Source organism: Pangasianodon hypophthalmus, chromosome 19 (genome assembly GCF_027358585.1).
Source record: "Pangasianodon hypophthalmus isolate fPanHyp1 chromosome 19, fPanHyp1.pri, whole genome shotgun sequence".
NCBI lineage: Eukaryota > Metazoa > Chordata > Actinopteri > Siluriformes > Pangasiidae > Pangasianodon > Pangasianodon hypophthalmus.
In genome coordinates, this window is record NC_069728.1 from 20,850,319 (window position 1) to 20,866,338 (window position 16,020).

The 16,020-nt window shown below is 39.2% G+C and overlaps 1 protein-coding gene and 1 long non-coding RNA gene across 2 annotated transcripts in view; both read right to left on the bottom strand.

The window, feature by feature from the left end:
- The window catches only part of LOC113524752 (zinc finger protein 850-like), a 42,245-nt gene that overhangs the window by 20,172 nt on the left and 6,053 nt on the right, over positions 1-16,020 (bottom strand). Inside the window, exon 6 of the mRNA XM_053242046.1 lies at positions 3,785-5,031. Coding sequence (XP_053098021.1) covers positions 3,785-5,031 — 1,247 coding nt within the window. The remainder of the gene's footprint in view (positions 1-3,784; positions 5,032-16,020) is intronic.
- Positions 12,001-12,752, bottom strand: LOC128321693 (uncharacterized). Its single transcript, XR_008305257.1, has 2 exons — positions 12,565-12,752; positions 12,001-12,101 (listed from the first exon to the last, which is right to left on the bottom strand). It is a non-coding gene; the product is annotated as an uncharacterized LOC128321693 (long non-coding RNA).

Below are 16,020 nucleotides of genomic sequence, written 5' to 3' on the forward strand. Positions count from 1 at the left end.
CTCCTGATCTCTCCTGATCTGACAAGTTTTGAACCCTAATCAGATTCTATGGTTTGTAAAAATAAAGAATGTAGATTATACTAGTCTATACTGTAAATCTAGAAATATTAGTGACAATTTTTAAAATCTATTTTAGCATTTTATAAATGTCACTAAAATTACACTGTGTTACACTTTTATAATTAAAAAAAAAAACTACAAAATGTGCTCACATTTTTTGGAATAATATTGGGTTCATTAAGTCAACTCATTTGAAATTGCTAAAATTTACAGTTCTTAAAGTCCTATAATGTCAATATATAATGATAATTGGTGAAAAGGCTACACACATTCATTACATAGCCAACTGATTATGAATAAGCTTACCTTTTGAGAGTTTTTACATAATCCAATTTGTAACAGTCTTCAGTACAATTGAGCATTTCTCCAATGGAGAATGGTGCCAAAGATGTAACCATGTTACATGTAAATCAGGTGTATGCAGCAATGACAAAGGAACCACTAAACCATGGTGTCTTGATCTGCTTTTATAAAACAGTAGCAGCTGCTGACATCAGCCTCCAAACAGGGCTGGCAAGTATGGTCATGTATAGGAGAGCAGCAGAGCTCTACTGACATCAGCCATGATTTCTGGCTGACAAGCAAAAGCACACAGCTATGAGTGTGCTTAAATAATAGTAATTAAGTTAGTATTTTTCTTTTGTACAGCCTATGTTTTGTACTAAAGTTTAGCAGCATATGTTTAGTAGCAAAGTTGAAATGAAAAATGATCACAATCCACCATTCAAAAAAAAATACTTTGAGAGCAGAAATATAGAGGTCATACCACAAGATGCAAACCACTCAACAGTAAGAATGAGAAGCCCAGATTGGAATTCGCAAAGAAATGAGCCATAAACGTTCTAAAACCAAGATTAACCTCTACCAAAGTGATAGAGGCCAAACTGTGGAGTAAGAAAGGATCTGCTCACAAGCCAAAACATACGAGCTCATGGGTCATGCATGGTGGAGGTAGTGTCATGGCTTGGGCTTGCATGGCTGCTTCTGGAACAGACTCACTAATCTTCATTGATGATGGAACTCATGATGGTAGCAGCAGAATAAATTCAGAAGTCTACAGAAACTTTGTCTGCCAATTTACAGAGAAATGCATCCAATTTAATTCAGAGAAGCTTCATCATGCAGCAAGACAACGACCCAAAATACACTGCAACACAACAAAGAACTTCATCAGGGGAAAAAGTGGAAGGTTTTAGACTGGCCAAGTCAATTACCAGACCTTAACCCAACTGAGCAGCATTTCAGCTCCTGAAGAGGAGACTCAAGGGAGAAACCCCCAAAACAAACAACAACTGAAAGAAGCTGCGCTACAAGCCTGGAAAAGCATCACAAAAGAATAACAGTTTGGTGATGTCAGTAGGTCACCGGCTTGATGCAGTTATTGCAAGCAAGGGAGATGCAACCAAGTATTAAGTGCTATTTACCTGAAGACTATCTGTTCCTATATTTTTACTCACCTAAAAATTTGGTCTGCCACCAAAGGTGCAGTATTCTAAGTTTTTTTAACACATCTAGATGTAAATGAAAGCTGAAATTCTGATCTATTATCTTATATTCATCTTTTGATCTCAAACCTAATTCTCTTCAGTGTATAGCAAAAACAAAGGAATTGGCCTTGCCGTTCCAATACTTTTAGAGGGGACTGTAGAGCGCCAAAGAACAAAAATATATACTTATGCTAGACAACAAACCCTGAAAATTTCATGCATCTAGCAGAATAGTTCAAAAGTACTGACTTGTGGAATTTTGTAATTTTTTTTTTCTGTAGCTCTCGTTTTTTACAGTCCAATTAGAGCCACACCCCCTTTTTTAAAGCCTCTATATCTCAGAAACTAATGCAGATACAAGCCTGAGGTTTTGCACACTATTTATTGGGAATAGTGACAATATTTCCAGCAAATCTGAGATGGTCAGTCGTGAGACCTCCTGCGATTGCACATGGCTCGACCCTTTAGTGAGGCCTGACTAGTTCTCTAACTTTGTACTATATAGTTTTATAAAGACTTTCTGAAGTTGTTCAGAAAACTATCATAGAATAAACTAATGCTAATTAAATCAAATTTAACAGTTACAAACAATAATCAATTTTATTGTTTTTTTTTTTAATGTAGCATGAACATTCAGCAACAAAACAGCTTTGTTCTGCTTTATAAGTTAAAATAAATAGAGAACTGGCTTTTGTACATTAAAAAAGTACATTTATAAACCCGTATTTCCATATACGGAGAAATGCCTTTAATCACATTGATAAACATGGACACATTAAGACACCAAATAAATCAGTAAAAACAAACAAACAAAAAAAAAGTACCAATCAGATATTTAAACCACATGAACATCAAGCATGTGGATTATGTTATATTATAATAATATTTTATACACATATGTGTTAGCTCCTCTTTCACTATTTATTAACTACACAGGGTATCATTCCCTCTGTGTTGCACTTCTAAGGGAGGAAGGAGCCATCTGAGATTCAGCCACTAACTGTTAGCAGAACAGCTTTAACTTAACTTACCTCAGGTTTTAGTAGAATGTAGTAAACTTCCTCACAGAGAAAGACAATAACAAGCTTTTATTTTAAAATCCATCCATGTCACTGTAAATATCATTCAGGCCTGTTTTAATATAAAGACCATCACCTCAGTGAGACAGCTACTGGTCACTCACAGGAACACACACACACACAAAAACAAAAAAAAACCTGCAGCTCGTCTTCTTCTGTTGAGTTTACAGTGGAGTTCACGTTCACAGCACCGCCTGCTGGAGCATTCTGTTAATCATAACTCCATTAACTGCATCAGTACATGGCTTGTGTCTGATACACCGCCTCTGGAGCAGAGAAGGTTAAGGGCCTATGTTCTGAGGCTTGAACCCCCAACGTTCTGATCAGTAACCCAGAGTAACCACTGGATCTATTAATATGAGCTGCTGACATTAACATCTTTAAATGATTACAACGTGGTAGAAAAAATAAGAAAGCTTAGCTAAGTTAGCTTCAGTATGTTGGTGAAAAGCACAGAAACATACCTTTCTGAAGTTTGCTCTGTAATGCCATTCCACAGCAATCTTTCCTTCTCTGGGTAGTGCTTACATGAATATGGCAACATAAAATCTCCGGGAGCAATATCTGCTTTAAGCCATGAAATACCTTCAGTGGAATTAGCGTTGGTGAAACACAATAAACAAGTAATTTCCCTGCATATGACAAAATTCTATCCCTTTGTCACACCTGATCGAAGAAAAAAATTCCCCTGCTCATTGTCACCAATAAAGCTTCGGAAGCTGAAGTAGTGGCAACTTGTAGAAATGTAACACACAAGTAATCTGCATAAACTCCTGTCCATAGTCTCAGCCAGTGTTTTGTGAGTGAGCACATTATTTTAAAAAGTGAATATGAAGTGATTCAAGACATAGACTCAATAGACTTTTTTCACTGAAAGATCTTCAAACAATAATTTACATTCACATTTATGGCATTTGGCAGAAGCCTTTATAGAGAGCGACATACAGAAGTGCTCTGCAGTCTCTCATCCCCATGCTACTTCACATCCTCATGCTAATTCACTAGGTCAAAAGTCACCCTTAAGCAAATTTAGTTTCAGATTTTGCAAAACCACAAAAGTCAATATCAGCTCAATTTCAGAAGGGATAGTACAAATTCAAAATATCAACATTCAAATACAGATTTTTTTTTTTTTTTTTGCATTTAAATTCAAATTTCAAATGGCATGATCCTAACATCATATGTCTGTCCTGTGTGAATGACCTGGTGTGCTTTCAGAGCACTCTGTCGAGTAAAACTCTTCCCACACTGTGAGCAGCTATAGGGCTTCTCTCCTGTGTGAATGACCTGGTGTGTCTGGAGATCACTTTGTTGAATAAAACTCTTCCCACAATCTGAACAGTGATACGGCTTCTCTCCTGTGTGAGCACGTTGGTGTCGTTGTAGACTACTGTGATGGGCAAAACTGATTCCACACTCTGAACACTGATGTGGCTTTTCTCCTGTGTGAATGAACTGGTGTGCTTTGAAAGTACTCTGTCGATTAAAACTCTTCCCACATTGTGAACAGTGATACGGCCTTTCTCCTGTGTGAATGCGTTGGTGCCGTTGAAGACTACTGGGATGGGCAAAACTCTTCCCACACTGTGAGCAGTGATATGGCTTCTCTCCTGTGTGGATGCGCTGGTGTGTCTGGAGATCACTTTGTTGAATAAAACTCTTCCCACACTGTGAGCAGCGATACAGCTTCTCTCCTGTGTGAACGCGTTGGTGTCGCTGGAGACTACTGTGTTGGGCAAAACTCTTCCCACACTGTGAGCAGTGATAAGGCCTTTCTCCTGTGTGAATGCGCTGGTGTGTTTGGAAATCACTTTGTTGAATAAAACTCCTCCCACACTCTGAGCAGTGATACGGCCTCTCTCCTGTATGAATGCGCTGATGTGTCTGGAGATGACTCTGTTGCTTAAAACTCTTCCCACACTCTGAGCAGTGATATGGCTTTTCTCCATTATGAATGCGCTGATGTCGTTGGAGACTACTGTGTTGGGTGAAACTCTTCCCACACTCTGAGCACTGATGAGGCTTCTCTCCCGTGTGACTTCGCAGGTGTATTTGGAGATCACTCTGTCTAACAAAACTCTTCCCACACTGTGAGCAGTGATGTGGTTTCTCTCCTGTGTGAATGTGCTGGTGTCTTCTGAGATTTTTCTGGTCAGTAAAATTCTTCCCACACTGCAAGCACTGATGGATTTCTTTCTGCTTTTGCAGAGTACCAGAGATTGTGTGTTCAATAGTGGAGCTTCTGGCCGGCATAAGATTCTGATACATTACCTCTCCTGATTTTATCAGTCTCTCATATTCCGCGGAATGGCAACTTGTGAAGTGTTTGTGGAGGCAAATTTGAGTTGTATAGGAAAGTGAACACCAGAAGCAGGAGAAGACTTGTAACTGGGCATCATCTTTTTCTGGAGAAGAAAATAAAAAGTATTACAAAGTCATTGTGTAATGGAGGGGGTTTGAGTGTTAAAGCACTCTGAATCACAACAAAAATCAGGCAACAGAGATGAAAAGCAGACCCTTAGGGCTGTGAGAGATCGCTAGGCAGAATCCCCCAGGGCCCTGCTAGTGCTAATTCAGCAATGAGCAGATGGCCTATGGCCCCGTTCACACTTGGCATTAACATAAATCCTGGGTAAATGAATCATAAGTGGACAGTTCTAAGTACAAGTGTGAACGGGATCAAATGTGTGTTGAAGACGCATTCAGATCCGATCACTCAAACCACATTTGTAGTGTGAACGCGAATGTGTCTCGAATAGCAACAAAGGACTGTGTAATTGCCTGCATCATTGCCCTAGCCGGAGAATAAGTAATCATTGCAAGACTGTTTGGAAATCATACTGAAAAGTAGAGCTCATTACAGTTAGGCTAAGGGGTAAAGGCAATGCTATAACAGCAGTGGTGAAAGCAGCTGCTTTTCATAGTCTCGTTCATCATCGCATCACTTGTTCATTTAAAAGTTTCATTAGCAGACAATGAGATTGAAACATTTGAAACAGTCCATACAGGTACATGAGATATGCAACTCTGCTGTTCACTTGTGCTCAGATCACTCAAGACAGATGTTAATACTAGGTGTGAACAGGGTCTATACACCAATCAGCCATAACATTAAAACCACCTGCCTAGTACTGTGTAGGTCCCCCTTATGCCGCCAAAACAGCTCTGCCCCATCGAGGCATGGACTCCACAAGACCTCTGAAGGTGTGCTTTGGTTTCTGGCACCAAGTCGTTAGCAGCAGATCCTTTAAGTCCTGTAAGTTGCAAGGTGGGGCCTCCATGGATCAAAATTGTTTGTTTAGCACATCCCACAGATGCTCGATTGGACTGAGATCTGGGGAATTTGGAGGCCAAGTCAACACCTTGAACTCTTTAATGTGTTCCTCAAACCATTCCTGAACAATTTTTGCAGTGTGGCAGGGAGCATTATCCTGCTGAAAGAGGGCACTGCCATTAAGGAATACTGTTGCCATGAAGAGGTGTACTTGTACTACCCATTGTAGGCACTTTTGGTCAGGGACAGGGGTCAGCATGGGCACTCAGACCAGTCTGAGGCTACGCAGCTCCATACGCAGCAAGCTGCGATGCACTGTGTGTTCTGACACCTTCCTATTAAAGCCAGCATTAACATTTTCAGCAGTTTGTGCTACAGAAGCTCTTCTGTGGGATCGGACTAGACCAGCTAGCCTTTGCATCCGCATCAATGAGCCTTGGGCACCCATGACCCTGTCGCTGGTTCACCAGTTGTCCTTCCTTGGACCATTTCTGGTAGGTATTAACCACTGAATACTGGGGAAAACCCCACAAGCCCTGATGTTTTGGAGATGCTCTGACCCAGCTGTCAAAGTCACTCAGATCCTTACGCTTGCCCATTTTTTCCTGCTTCCAACATATCACCTTCGAGAACTGACTGTTCACTCGCTGCCTAATATATCCCACCCCTTCACAGGTGCCATTCTAATGAGATAATCAATGTTATTCATGTCACCTGTAACAGGATTTGATGTTATGGCTGATCGGGGTACGTATGCACTAATGAAAATGGACAAAAAGTAACTGACATCCTGCTGGACATCAAAGCAGAACTTGCATGTATTCCCAACTATATAGCAAAAAAAAAAAAAAAAAGTCGATAAATGCCAAAACGACTGTTGGAGCAAGAGTAGAAAAGAAAAGTGAGAACTCGACGCTGTCATTTGATCCAACATCCATCGCAGCTCCAGTGTCAGTCAGTGATATTATGGACCAACTAATAAGCCTTGACAATAAAGTAAGTTTGGAGGCAAAGTCATTTGAAAGCTGAGACCACCAGAAAAATCCCAACTGGAGAAACATCAAGTCTGGTCTCAAGACAAAGATAACTGTGGAAATTTACAAATAGAACTAGTGAAATTCACAGGTCAAGTCACTTCTAACACAAAACAATACTCCATTGCAAAATGAGGGAGGGAATTCTTCCAATCACACAGAGAGGAATCCTAATGAAGATGCATAGCTCAAAGAACAGCCTGAAAAAGTGTCAGCCAAATGGAAATTAACTGTGGCTTATGCTGTTGTAAATCAGCACACTGACAAGCAAACACCACTAGGGGTGGACATTTCAACACTCTTTAATGTCCCCAAGCCAAAACATGAGTGGGTCACTGTGATTCACATGGCAAATTCTTTCTGGTCTGGTCCACTGTATGAAGAACTACAGCTGTGTCTTCACTGTGCAGTGGAAAACAGTACACCTGGTCCAGACTGCCCCAAGGTCTTCACAACCGGTTCACCGGTTGTCCTTCCTTGAACCACTTTTGGTAGGTAACCACTGCATACCGGGAACACCCCACAAGACCTGCCATTTTGGAGATGTTCTGACCCAGTCGTCTAGCCATCAGAAACTGACCTTTGTCAAAGTCGCTCAGATCCTTACGCTTGCCCATTTTTCCTGCTTCCAACACATCAACTTCAAGAACTGACTGTTCACTTGCTGCCTAATATATCTCACCCCTTGACAGTTGTCAATGTTATTTACATTACATAATAATCAATAATCAATGTTACACTTATGTGAGATAATCAATGTTATTTACTTCACCTGTCAGTGGTTTTAATGTTATGGCTGATCGGTGTACATTAGCCTGAATTGCTCTTAAACATGAACTCCATCCCTGTAGCCATTCCCAGAATAATGACTCTCATTAAGGAAGTCGAGAATGCACAACTTTTTTTTTATCTTGTTGCTCTGTTTGAGATGATTTATGATGACAGATGGTATTTATACTGCTTCCCTGAGTAGGTGGTGGAGTGCCATGTGGGATCAGTGGTAGATCAGTGGTTAAGGCATTGGACTATTGATTGGAAGGGTCACCACAAAGCTGCCCCTGCTGGGCCCTTGTGCAAGGCCACTAACGATCAACTGCTCAGAAGTATAAATGACATAATTATAAAATGTGATGTCCTTCCACTTCTGAAAATCGCTCTAGATAAGGGTGTCTGCCAAATGCTGTAAAAATAAATGGTAGACTGTGGGGCTATTGTGAAGACCTTGGGGCAGTCTGGACCAGGTGTACTGTCTCAGCTTCCAAATGACTTTACCTTGGTTGAAGTCCAAACTGCCTTGAATGTCATGGCCTACTAGTCGGTCCATAATATCACTGACTGACATGAGAGCTGTGATGGATGTTGGAACAAATAACAGGGTCATTGTCTCACTTTACTTTTCTACTCTTGCTCCAACAGCCTTTTTGGATTTTGGTGTTATTGGGATTCTAGTGTCAGTGTCATTACAGTGTCAGTGATACTTAACCCCATACTGTCGTTGTACAGAGGTAGTCTTCATCGTTAATCTCTTCCTCTTTTACATGCTTGCTCTGAAATTCTCTCTGTTGGGCTACATTTTCCACAGAGCCCGATGTTTCTCCACCTGAAATTCCACCAATTACATTTAAATAATTTAACCTCAAGTAAATCTCTGAAGAACAGTGGGGGAATGTGGGGAACAAATATAGTGTAATAAAATGTATGAGGTGCAATCTGGAGCCTAATACACCCTGTGGTCTTACAGAGATATTCTTCATCTTCAGGTTCTTCCTTTTTTATATATTTCTGTTCATCCACAGGTGTGATGTGTCCTACTGGGCCTGGCGTTGCTTCACCTGAAATTTCATCAACTCAATTTATAAACGTACAAAATACAAACTGGGTACAAGTCAGTGATCTGAGCGGTTACTGAAAATGAGTGACAGTGGGCTGTATTGTGTCCTTTTGACTTACAGACATAGCCTTCATCCTCAGGTTCATCCTTCTTTACATGTTTCTGTTGGTCCACAGGGTTGATGTTTCCCACAGAGCCTGATGTACAAGTTTCTGTCTGCACATCTCTACAAAGCTAATAATCAATGAATAATAATAATTAATTAGGAAAGAAAGTCAACACTAGATTCTGCGCATACTGTCTGTGGAGTCAATGATAATTTTGGTTGGCTTGATTAGCAAGATAGCATGCAAGCTACCAGGGACAGAAACTGATTAACAGAACAAGAATCCCAAAGCCAGAAAGATCTGTTACTTATTAAACATTCAAATCGACCCATGCCCAGATCTCACAGAGCTGTTTTTTTTTTTTTTTGTATCAATCCATTATTGTAGAAGTTACAAGAGTGCTGAAATTACACTCAGGCTTTTGGGGGTGTGGGGTTGGTGGGGTAGCAGATGATTGTTTATTTTTCAAAAATGCCTATGTTATGCTTCAAAGAAGTGTTCAAAATGACACTGTTTGCATTTATTTATAAGGTGCCATGGACACACAACTCATGACGAGGAGTAGCTAAACTGCAGCAATCAATAAGAGAAAGCAAGAGAAAGAGTGTCTACTTGTTTGTAGTTTTGGCATCCAATATTTCCAACCTGCACTGAGTGCTAGGACGCACTTCCTTTTTGACATATTGCAGCTTTCCCTATATTTCTCTACATCAGTCCTGTGAGACAGCATCCTTCAAGTTTTTCTATGTATTGTTCATATAGTTATATTAGGTTATATAAATATTAGGTATATATACACAATAGTTATTTTCATACTTTCATAATTATGTATTAGGAAGAAAAAGGAAGCTTTTATTTATCGCATATATTTTACAATACAGTGAAATTCTTTTCTCTGTCATCTCTGGAGCACAGAGGGTTAATGGCCTTGTTCAATGGTCCAACTGTGGCAGCTTGAAAGTGCTGGGGGCTTGAATCCCCGACCAAAGCTCTTTGCCCAACATGGGGCTCAAACCCAGACCCCGAGATTAAGCGTCATGTTCTACTGACAGAGCCTACAGTCTTATAGCCTTTCTTCAGCTTGCCAGAAGGGGCTTTTTTTTTTTTTTTTTTTTTTTTTTTTTTTTTTTTTTTTTTTTTTTTTTTACAAGGGATATAAAAAGTTTACACAACCCTGTTAAAATGGCAGGTTTTTGTGATCTAAAAAAATTAAACCAAGATAAATCATATCAGAACTTTTTCCACCCTCAATGTGAAATTACACTGTATAAAAATTAACTGAAAAACAATCAAAAACATTTTAGTGAAAAACAGAAAAAAAAAAAGTTATAATTACCTTGTTGCGTAAGCGTGCACATCCTTTTATAATTGGGGGTGTGGCTGTGTTCAGAATGAACCAATCACATTCAATTTCATGTTCAAAAGCAATTATCATAAAGCTGTCATCAATGAGATTATTCTGATTAACTCCGAATAAAGACCAGCTGTTTCTGTAGGATTTTCTTGACATCTCCTTGGTTTCATCTGACTCTTAAAGTCATGGCCTGCAAAGAGCTTACAAAATACATGTATGGTATCTCACTTGTCGAAAGGCATCGATCAGGAGAGGGGTACGAAAGAACTTCCAATGCATTAGATGTACCATGGAATACCATGAAGACCATCATCAAGAAGTGGAGAAAATGGGGTACCATAGTGACATCACCAAGAACAGGACAAAATTTATAAAAGGACAAGACAAAAACATACCAGGGAGGCTGCCAAGAGACCTACAGCAACCTTAAAGGAGCTGCAGAAACATCTGACACGTACTGATAACTCTCTGCATGTGACAACAATCTCTCGTATTCTTCACATGTCTGGGCTGTGGGGTAGGGCGGCTAGACAGAAGCCCTTTTTCACAAAAAAAACATCCAAGCTCAACTAAATCACCCCAAACCATGTGGCAAAATGTGCTTTATTCCAAAAAGTATAATAATTCCATAATTCCAAAAAGGTATGTTTGGTGCAAAAATAAAGCACATCACTAAAAGAACACCATACCTGGTGAAGGTGAAGCATGGTGGTGGCAGCACCATGCTTTAGGGCTGCTTTGCTTCAGCCAGCGCTGGGGATTTTAACAAAGTGGAGGGAATCATGAGTAGCTGCAACAGTCAGTTTTAGGAATTTTGAAAAAAGAATTCCACCTTTCAGCACGACAATTACCCAAAGCATACATCCAAATCAACAAAACAATGACTTAACCAAAGTAACATCAACGTTTCTGAATGACTGAGCCAGAGCCCAGACCTGAATCCAACTAAAAATCTGTGAGGTGACCTGAAGCGAGCTGTGCACAGGAGATCCCCTCATCATTTGATGGATCTAAAATGTTTTTGCACAAAACAGTGAGAAAATATTGCCAAGTCAAGAAACGCTGATAGACTTTTACGCAAAAAGACTGAGTGGTGTAATAAAATCAAAAGGTGCTTCAACAAAGTATTAGTTTAGGGGTGTGTATATTTATGCAACCAGGTTATTGGAAGTCTTTGATTTTTTTCCTGTTTTCCCTAAAAAATTTCTGATTGTTTTTTTATTTTATTTGTATACTTTGCAATTTCACTTTAAAGGTGTGAAAAGTTCTGATATGATTTGTCTTAGTTTCTATCTTTTACTTCACAAAAATCTGCCATTTTAATAGGGGTGTGTAAACTTTTTATATCCATTGTATTGTTAAATATCTGATGAATGTCACTGATGATTAGACCCTCAGGAGCTCTTGAACACACCAACTGTAGAATATCGGCATTGCATGTACCGTGAAAGAACTGAAAACGCATGAAAACTTTAAGAATGTTGAAGTGTTTTGTCCAATGAGCCCATAGTCGAATGTTTGTATTTTTCTCTCTTCTGCATAGTAGTCCAGCTATGCGAGAGATTAGTTGCTCATGCGACCATTGACATCTCACACCCTTGCTCTCCACTGTTCTCCAGCAGCGACAGGCTGCTTTTTTCTGCTCAGATTTCTTTCCAAGGTGGGGTTTAGCCTCCCAGCCCCATAAATCCAACTCTGTCTTCCAATAATCAGATGTTCAAAGCTTTAAAAATCAGACAGATCAGACAATTCCACACACATGGCTAACTGTTACCTGGGAGCCAGCAGGAGCAGGGGTGTGTGGAGGGTTTCTAAAAGAGCATGGTTGGACCTCTGCTGATTCCATCATAAGGTTTGGTCTTAAAGGTTGTAATTCTAGAAAAGGAGCTCAAATTATCAGTAATAATTAATCAGAGTCATAACTCCAGAATCAACTGTATACTAATACACTTCATACAAATGATGATTTCATTTAAAAGGTAACAGGGAAAACAAATTCATTTAAAAAATACAGTCATCACATCCCTTAATAAGATAAAATATTCAGATAATATCTATAAACTAAAACTCAGAGTGTTGTAAAGTTTAAAACAAATGAACTTGCTAACAATCAGCTAAAATGCAGCTTAAAAAGGGACTGTGTTTACGATTTAGCCTGCTCCACCAGTTTTTACTAAGGTTGAATCCCAAATGTCTCCTCTTTCACTATGTAGTGCACTACATAGGGTGAATACTCCACTGTACCCTTCTCTAATGTAGTGCACTTGGAGGGAAATAGGGAGCCATTTGGGATTCAGCCACTAACTGTTAGCAGAACAGCTCAGCTAGTTTAACTTACCTCAGGCATCAAAGGAGAACGTAATAAACATCCTCAAATACAGACAATGGATCAAATCTGTTTAATAAAACCCAGTCAGGAATATTTTCACGCTGAAGATGATTACATCTGAGAGAAATCTCTTCACTCAGAGAGGAAAAAACCTGCAGCTCCTCTTCATCTGTTGTGAGTTTAAGGCGGAGTTAATGTTACAGCGCCGCCTGCTGGAGCACTATTCAATTCAATTCAATTTTATTTGTATAGCGCTTATAACAATGGACATTGTCACAAAGCAGCTTTACAGAAATATATATTCAGGATATACATTTTCAATGTATGAATTTATCCCTAATGGGTGAGCCAGAGGTGATGGTGGTGAGGAAAAACTCCCTGAGACATCATGAGGAAGAAATCATGAGAGGAACCAGACTCAAAAGGAACCCATCCTCATCTGTGTGACACGGATAGTGCGATTATAAATCATTCCCTTCTATAACTGTGTACTACATGGACAAATAGTGCAATTGTTTAACTAGGAAATTCATTATAGTTTACACATAAAGTCTATTTTGTTGAACTTATCAACTGTCCACTGATGGATTTTTCATGGTTTTTAAGTGGTACCATCCTCAGTAATCTCAATGATCTTCAGGCTGTCTGTGTGAAGCCATCCTCAGCAGCAGTGATTTCCGATTAATGAGAACTCCAACCAGACGTAGGGCATCAGGATAGATCAGGCAGGTCCATTATGTCAATCACATCACAACATATACTGGCTTTTATAGTTTATTTGTTGGGCTAGTATTATTTTTCATTCTAGTGGCTTTGGAAATACACATACTGTGTGTGTGTACTATAACTCAGTAACATGTAGAACCATCTAGTGAGTAACTGAATGTTTTCTGAAGGAGTTTATCAGTCTCTCACATAGGTTTGGAGAAATTTTTCTTTATAACATTGCTTCATCTCACTGATGTTTGATGGCTTTCATTTACGTACAGCTCTCTTAAGATCCCGTCACGGCATCTCAGTGGGGTTCCTTCCATTCCAACACCCGGACCTTTTTTTTTCTTTATAACACTTTATTGATCCCCAGTGGAAATTAGAGCCATAGAGCCATTCAGATGTCGATTTGCTGGTGGGCTTGGGATCATTGTCCTGTTGCATGACCTAATTTCTGTACAGCTTAAGTTGCTGGAGAGATGGCCTCATATTTGTGTCAAAAATATTCTGGTGTAAAGAGAAGGGGCTTTTTCCTAGCCAACCTTCCAGGAAAGCCATGCTTGTTCAGTCTTTTTCTGATTGTGCCATCATAAACATTTAACGGGCTTACAGAGGCCTGTAGGTCACATGATGTAGCTCTTGGGTTTTTCTTAATATCTCTGACCATTAAACAGTCAGACTTTGAACTGAATTTGCTGGGAAGCCCACTCCTGGGAAGATTGGCAAGTATCTTAAAGGCTCTCCATTTGTAAACAATCCTTCTCACCATATAATGATGAATTTCAAATTGTTTGGAGATGGCCTTATAACCCACTCTGATGAGCAGCAACAATTACATCGCCGAGGCCATGGCTGATGAATACTTCTTACTTCTTGGCATGATGTAGACACACACCTGAGTGCTCCAGAACACCAAACTGCCAAAAGTTCTGCTTTTATAGAGGTAGTCACACTTCCTGATGATTAGCTAATCTTATGCATTTCGTTAGTAACATCTGGCTGCTAATTACTCACTTAATGATTGTGGATGTAGGAAGGGTGTACTTATTTTCCTATGGCTGTAAACACACACACACACAAACACACATACACACACAGGGGTCCAAAAGTCTGAGACCTCATTCAAAATCTGGGATTTTATTTTTCATTTAAAATTGGAAATAAACAGAAGGTTTTAGAATTTTGAAATATTTAAAACAAAGAAAGTAAATGTTCAATATCTTGAATATTTAATATTCAAGATTCTGTGCTATTTCTAGGTCCCTATGTAAATGTAAGCAAATGTGTGATATTGAGCATGTTAACTGCTTTGCACAAAAGGTCAGATTTTCCTCATGTCTAATCTCTTCTGCTGAAGCATGTGATCAGACGACACTCTGATGGATTTGATCTAAAATGGATCATCGGGTTTTACACAAACGTGTGAAAGCAAAAAGGCGACGAACCAAATACTAAGAAACTCTGAAATTCATGTGAATATTTCAAAGATTCTACTTTTCAGTCAAGTTGTTGTCAATAAAATTATTTTTAATGAAAATTATTGTATTAAATTAGAAAAGAATGCAAAATAGGAGCATTTTAACTAGTGCTCTCAGACCCCGCTATATACAATCATGAGGAAAAGTAAGTATACCCTCCTTCAATTCTATGTTGGCCATTCCAACACCTTGATTTTTGTTTCTTTAGCCATTCAGATGATGATTTGCTGGTGTGTTTGGGATCGCTGTCCTGTTGCATGACCCAATTTCGGGCCAGCTTAAGCTGCTAGACAGATGGCCTCACACTTCCCTCAAGAATATTCTGGTACAAAGTGGAGTTCATCATTGTCTCAATGATTGCCAGTTGTCTCAAAGTTTCTTGTGGCTGCAACACAAGCCCAAACCATCACTCCTCCACCACCATGCTTGACATTTGGTGTTTGTGGCAATACACTGTTTGGTTTTTGCCAAATATGGCGCTGTGCATGACGACCAAACATCTATACCTTGGTCTCATCAGACCAAATGATATTGTTCCAGTACTTTTGTGGTTTGTTCAGATGCAATTTTTTTCATGCTGCCATATTCTTTTTGGAGAGAAGGGGCTTTTTCCTAACCACTATTCCAGGAATGCCATACTTGTTCAGTCTTTTTCTGATTGTGCCTTCATGAACATGAACATTTAAAGTGCCTACAGAGGCCTATAGGTCACATGATGTAGCTCTTGGGTTTTTCTTTACATCTCACATGCGCATTAAATGGTCTGACCTTGGACTGAATTTTCTGGGACTAAACCAGAAAGTTTTAGAATTTTGAAAATTTTAAAACAAAAAGGAAATGCGCAATATCTTGACTCAATATTCAAGATGTTGCACAATTTCTGTGTTACTGTTTAAATTTAAGCAAATTTGTGATATTGACCATGACTTTTAACTCTCTGTGCAAAAAAAAATCTGATTTTCTGTGAGTCTTATCCCTTAGATTGAAGCACATGTTCAGATGACACACCAATAAATTTGATCTAAAATGGATCATCAGGTTTTACAGAAACGTGTGGAGTCCATGCCAGCTCGAGTGCACAATGTCATTAAAGCAAAAACTAAGAAACTCTGAAATTCAAGTAAATATTTCTAATATTCTACTTTTCACTGAAGTTGTATTTTCACTAATGTTTTCACTAAAAATATTATTTGTAATGCAAACCTTTGCGTTAAATTGAAAAAGAATGAGAACAGAAGCATTCTCACTAGTGGTACCTTCAGTTTAGAAACTAATT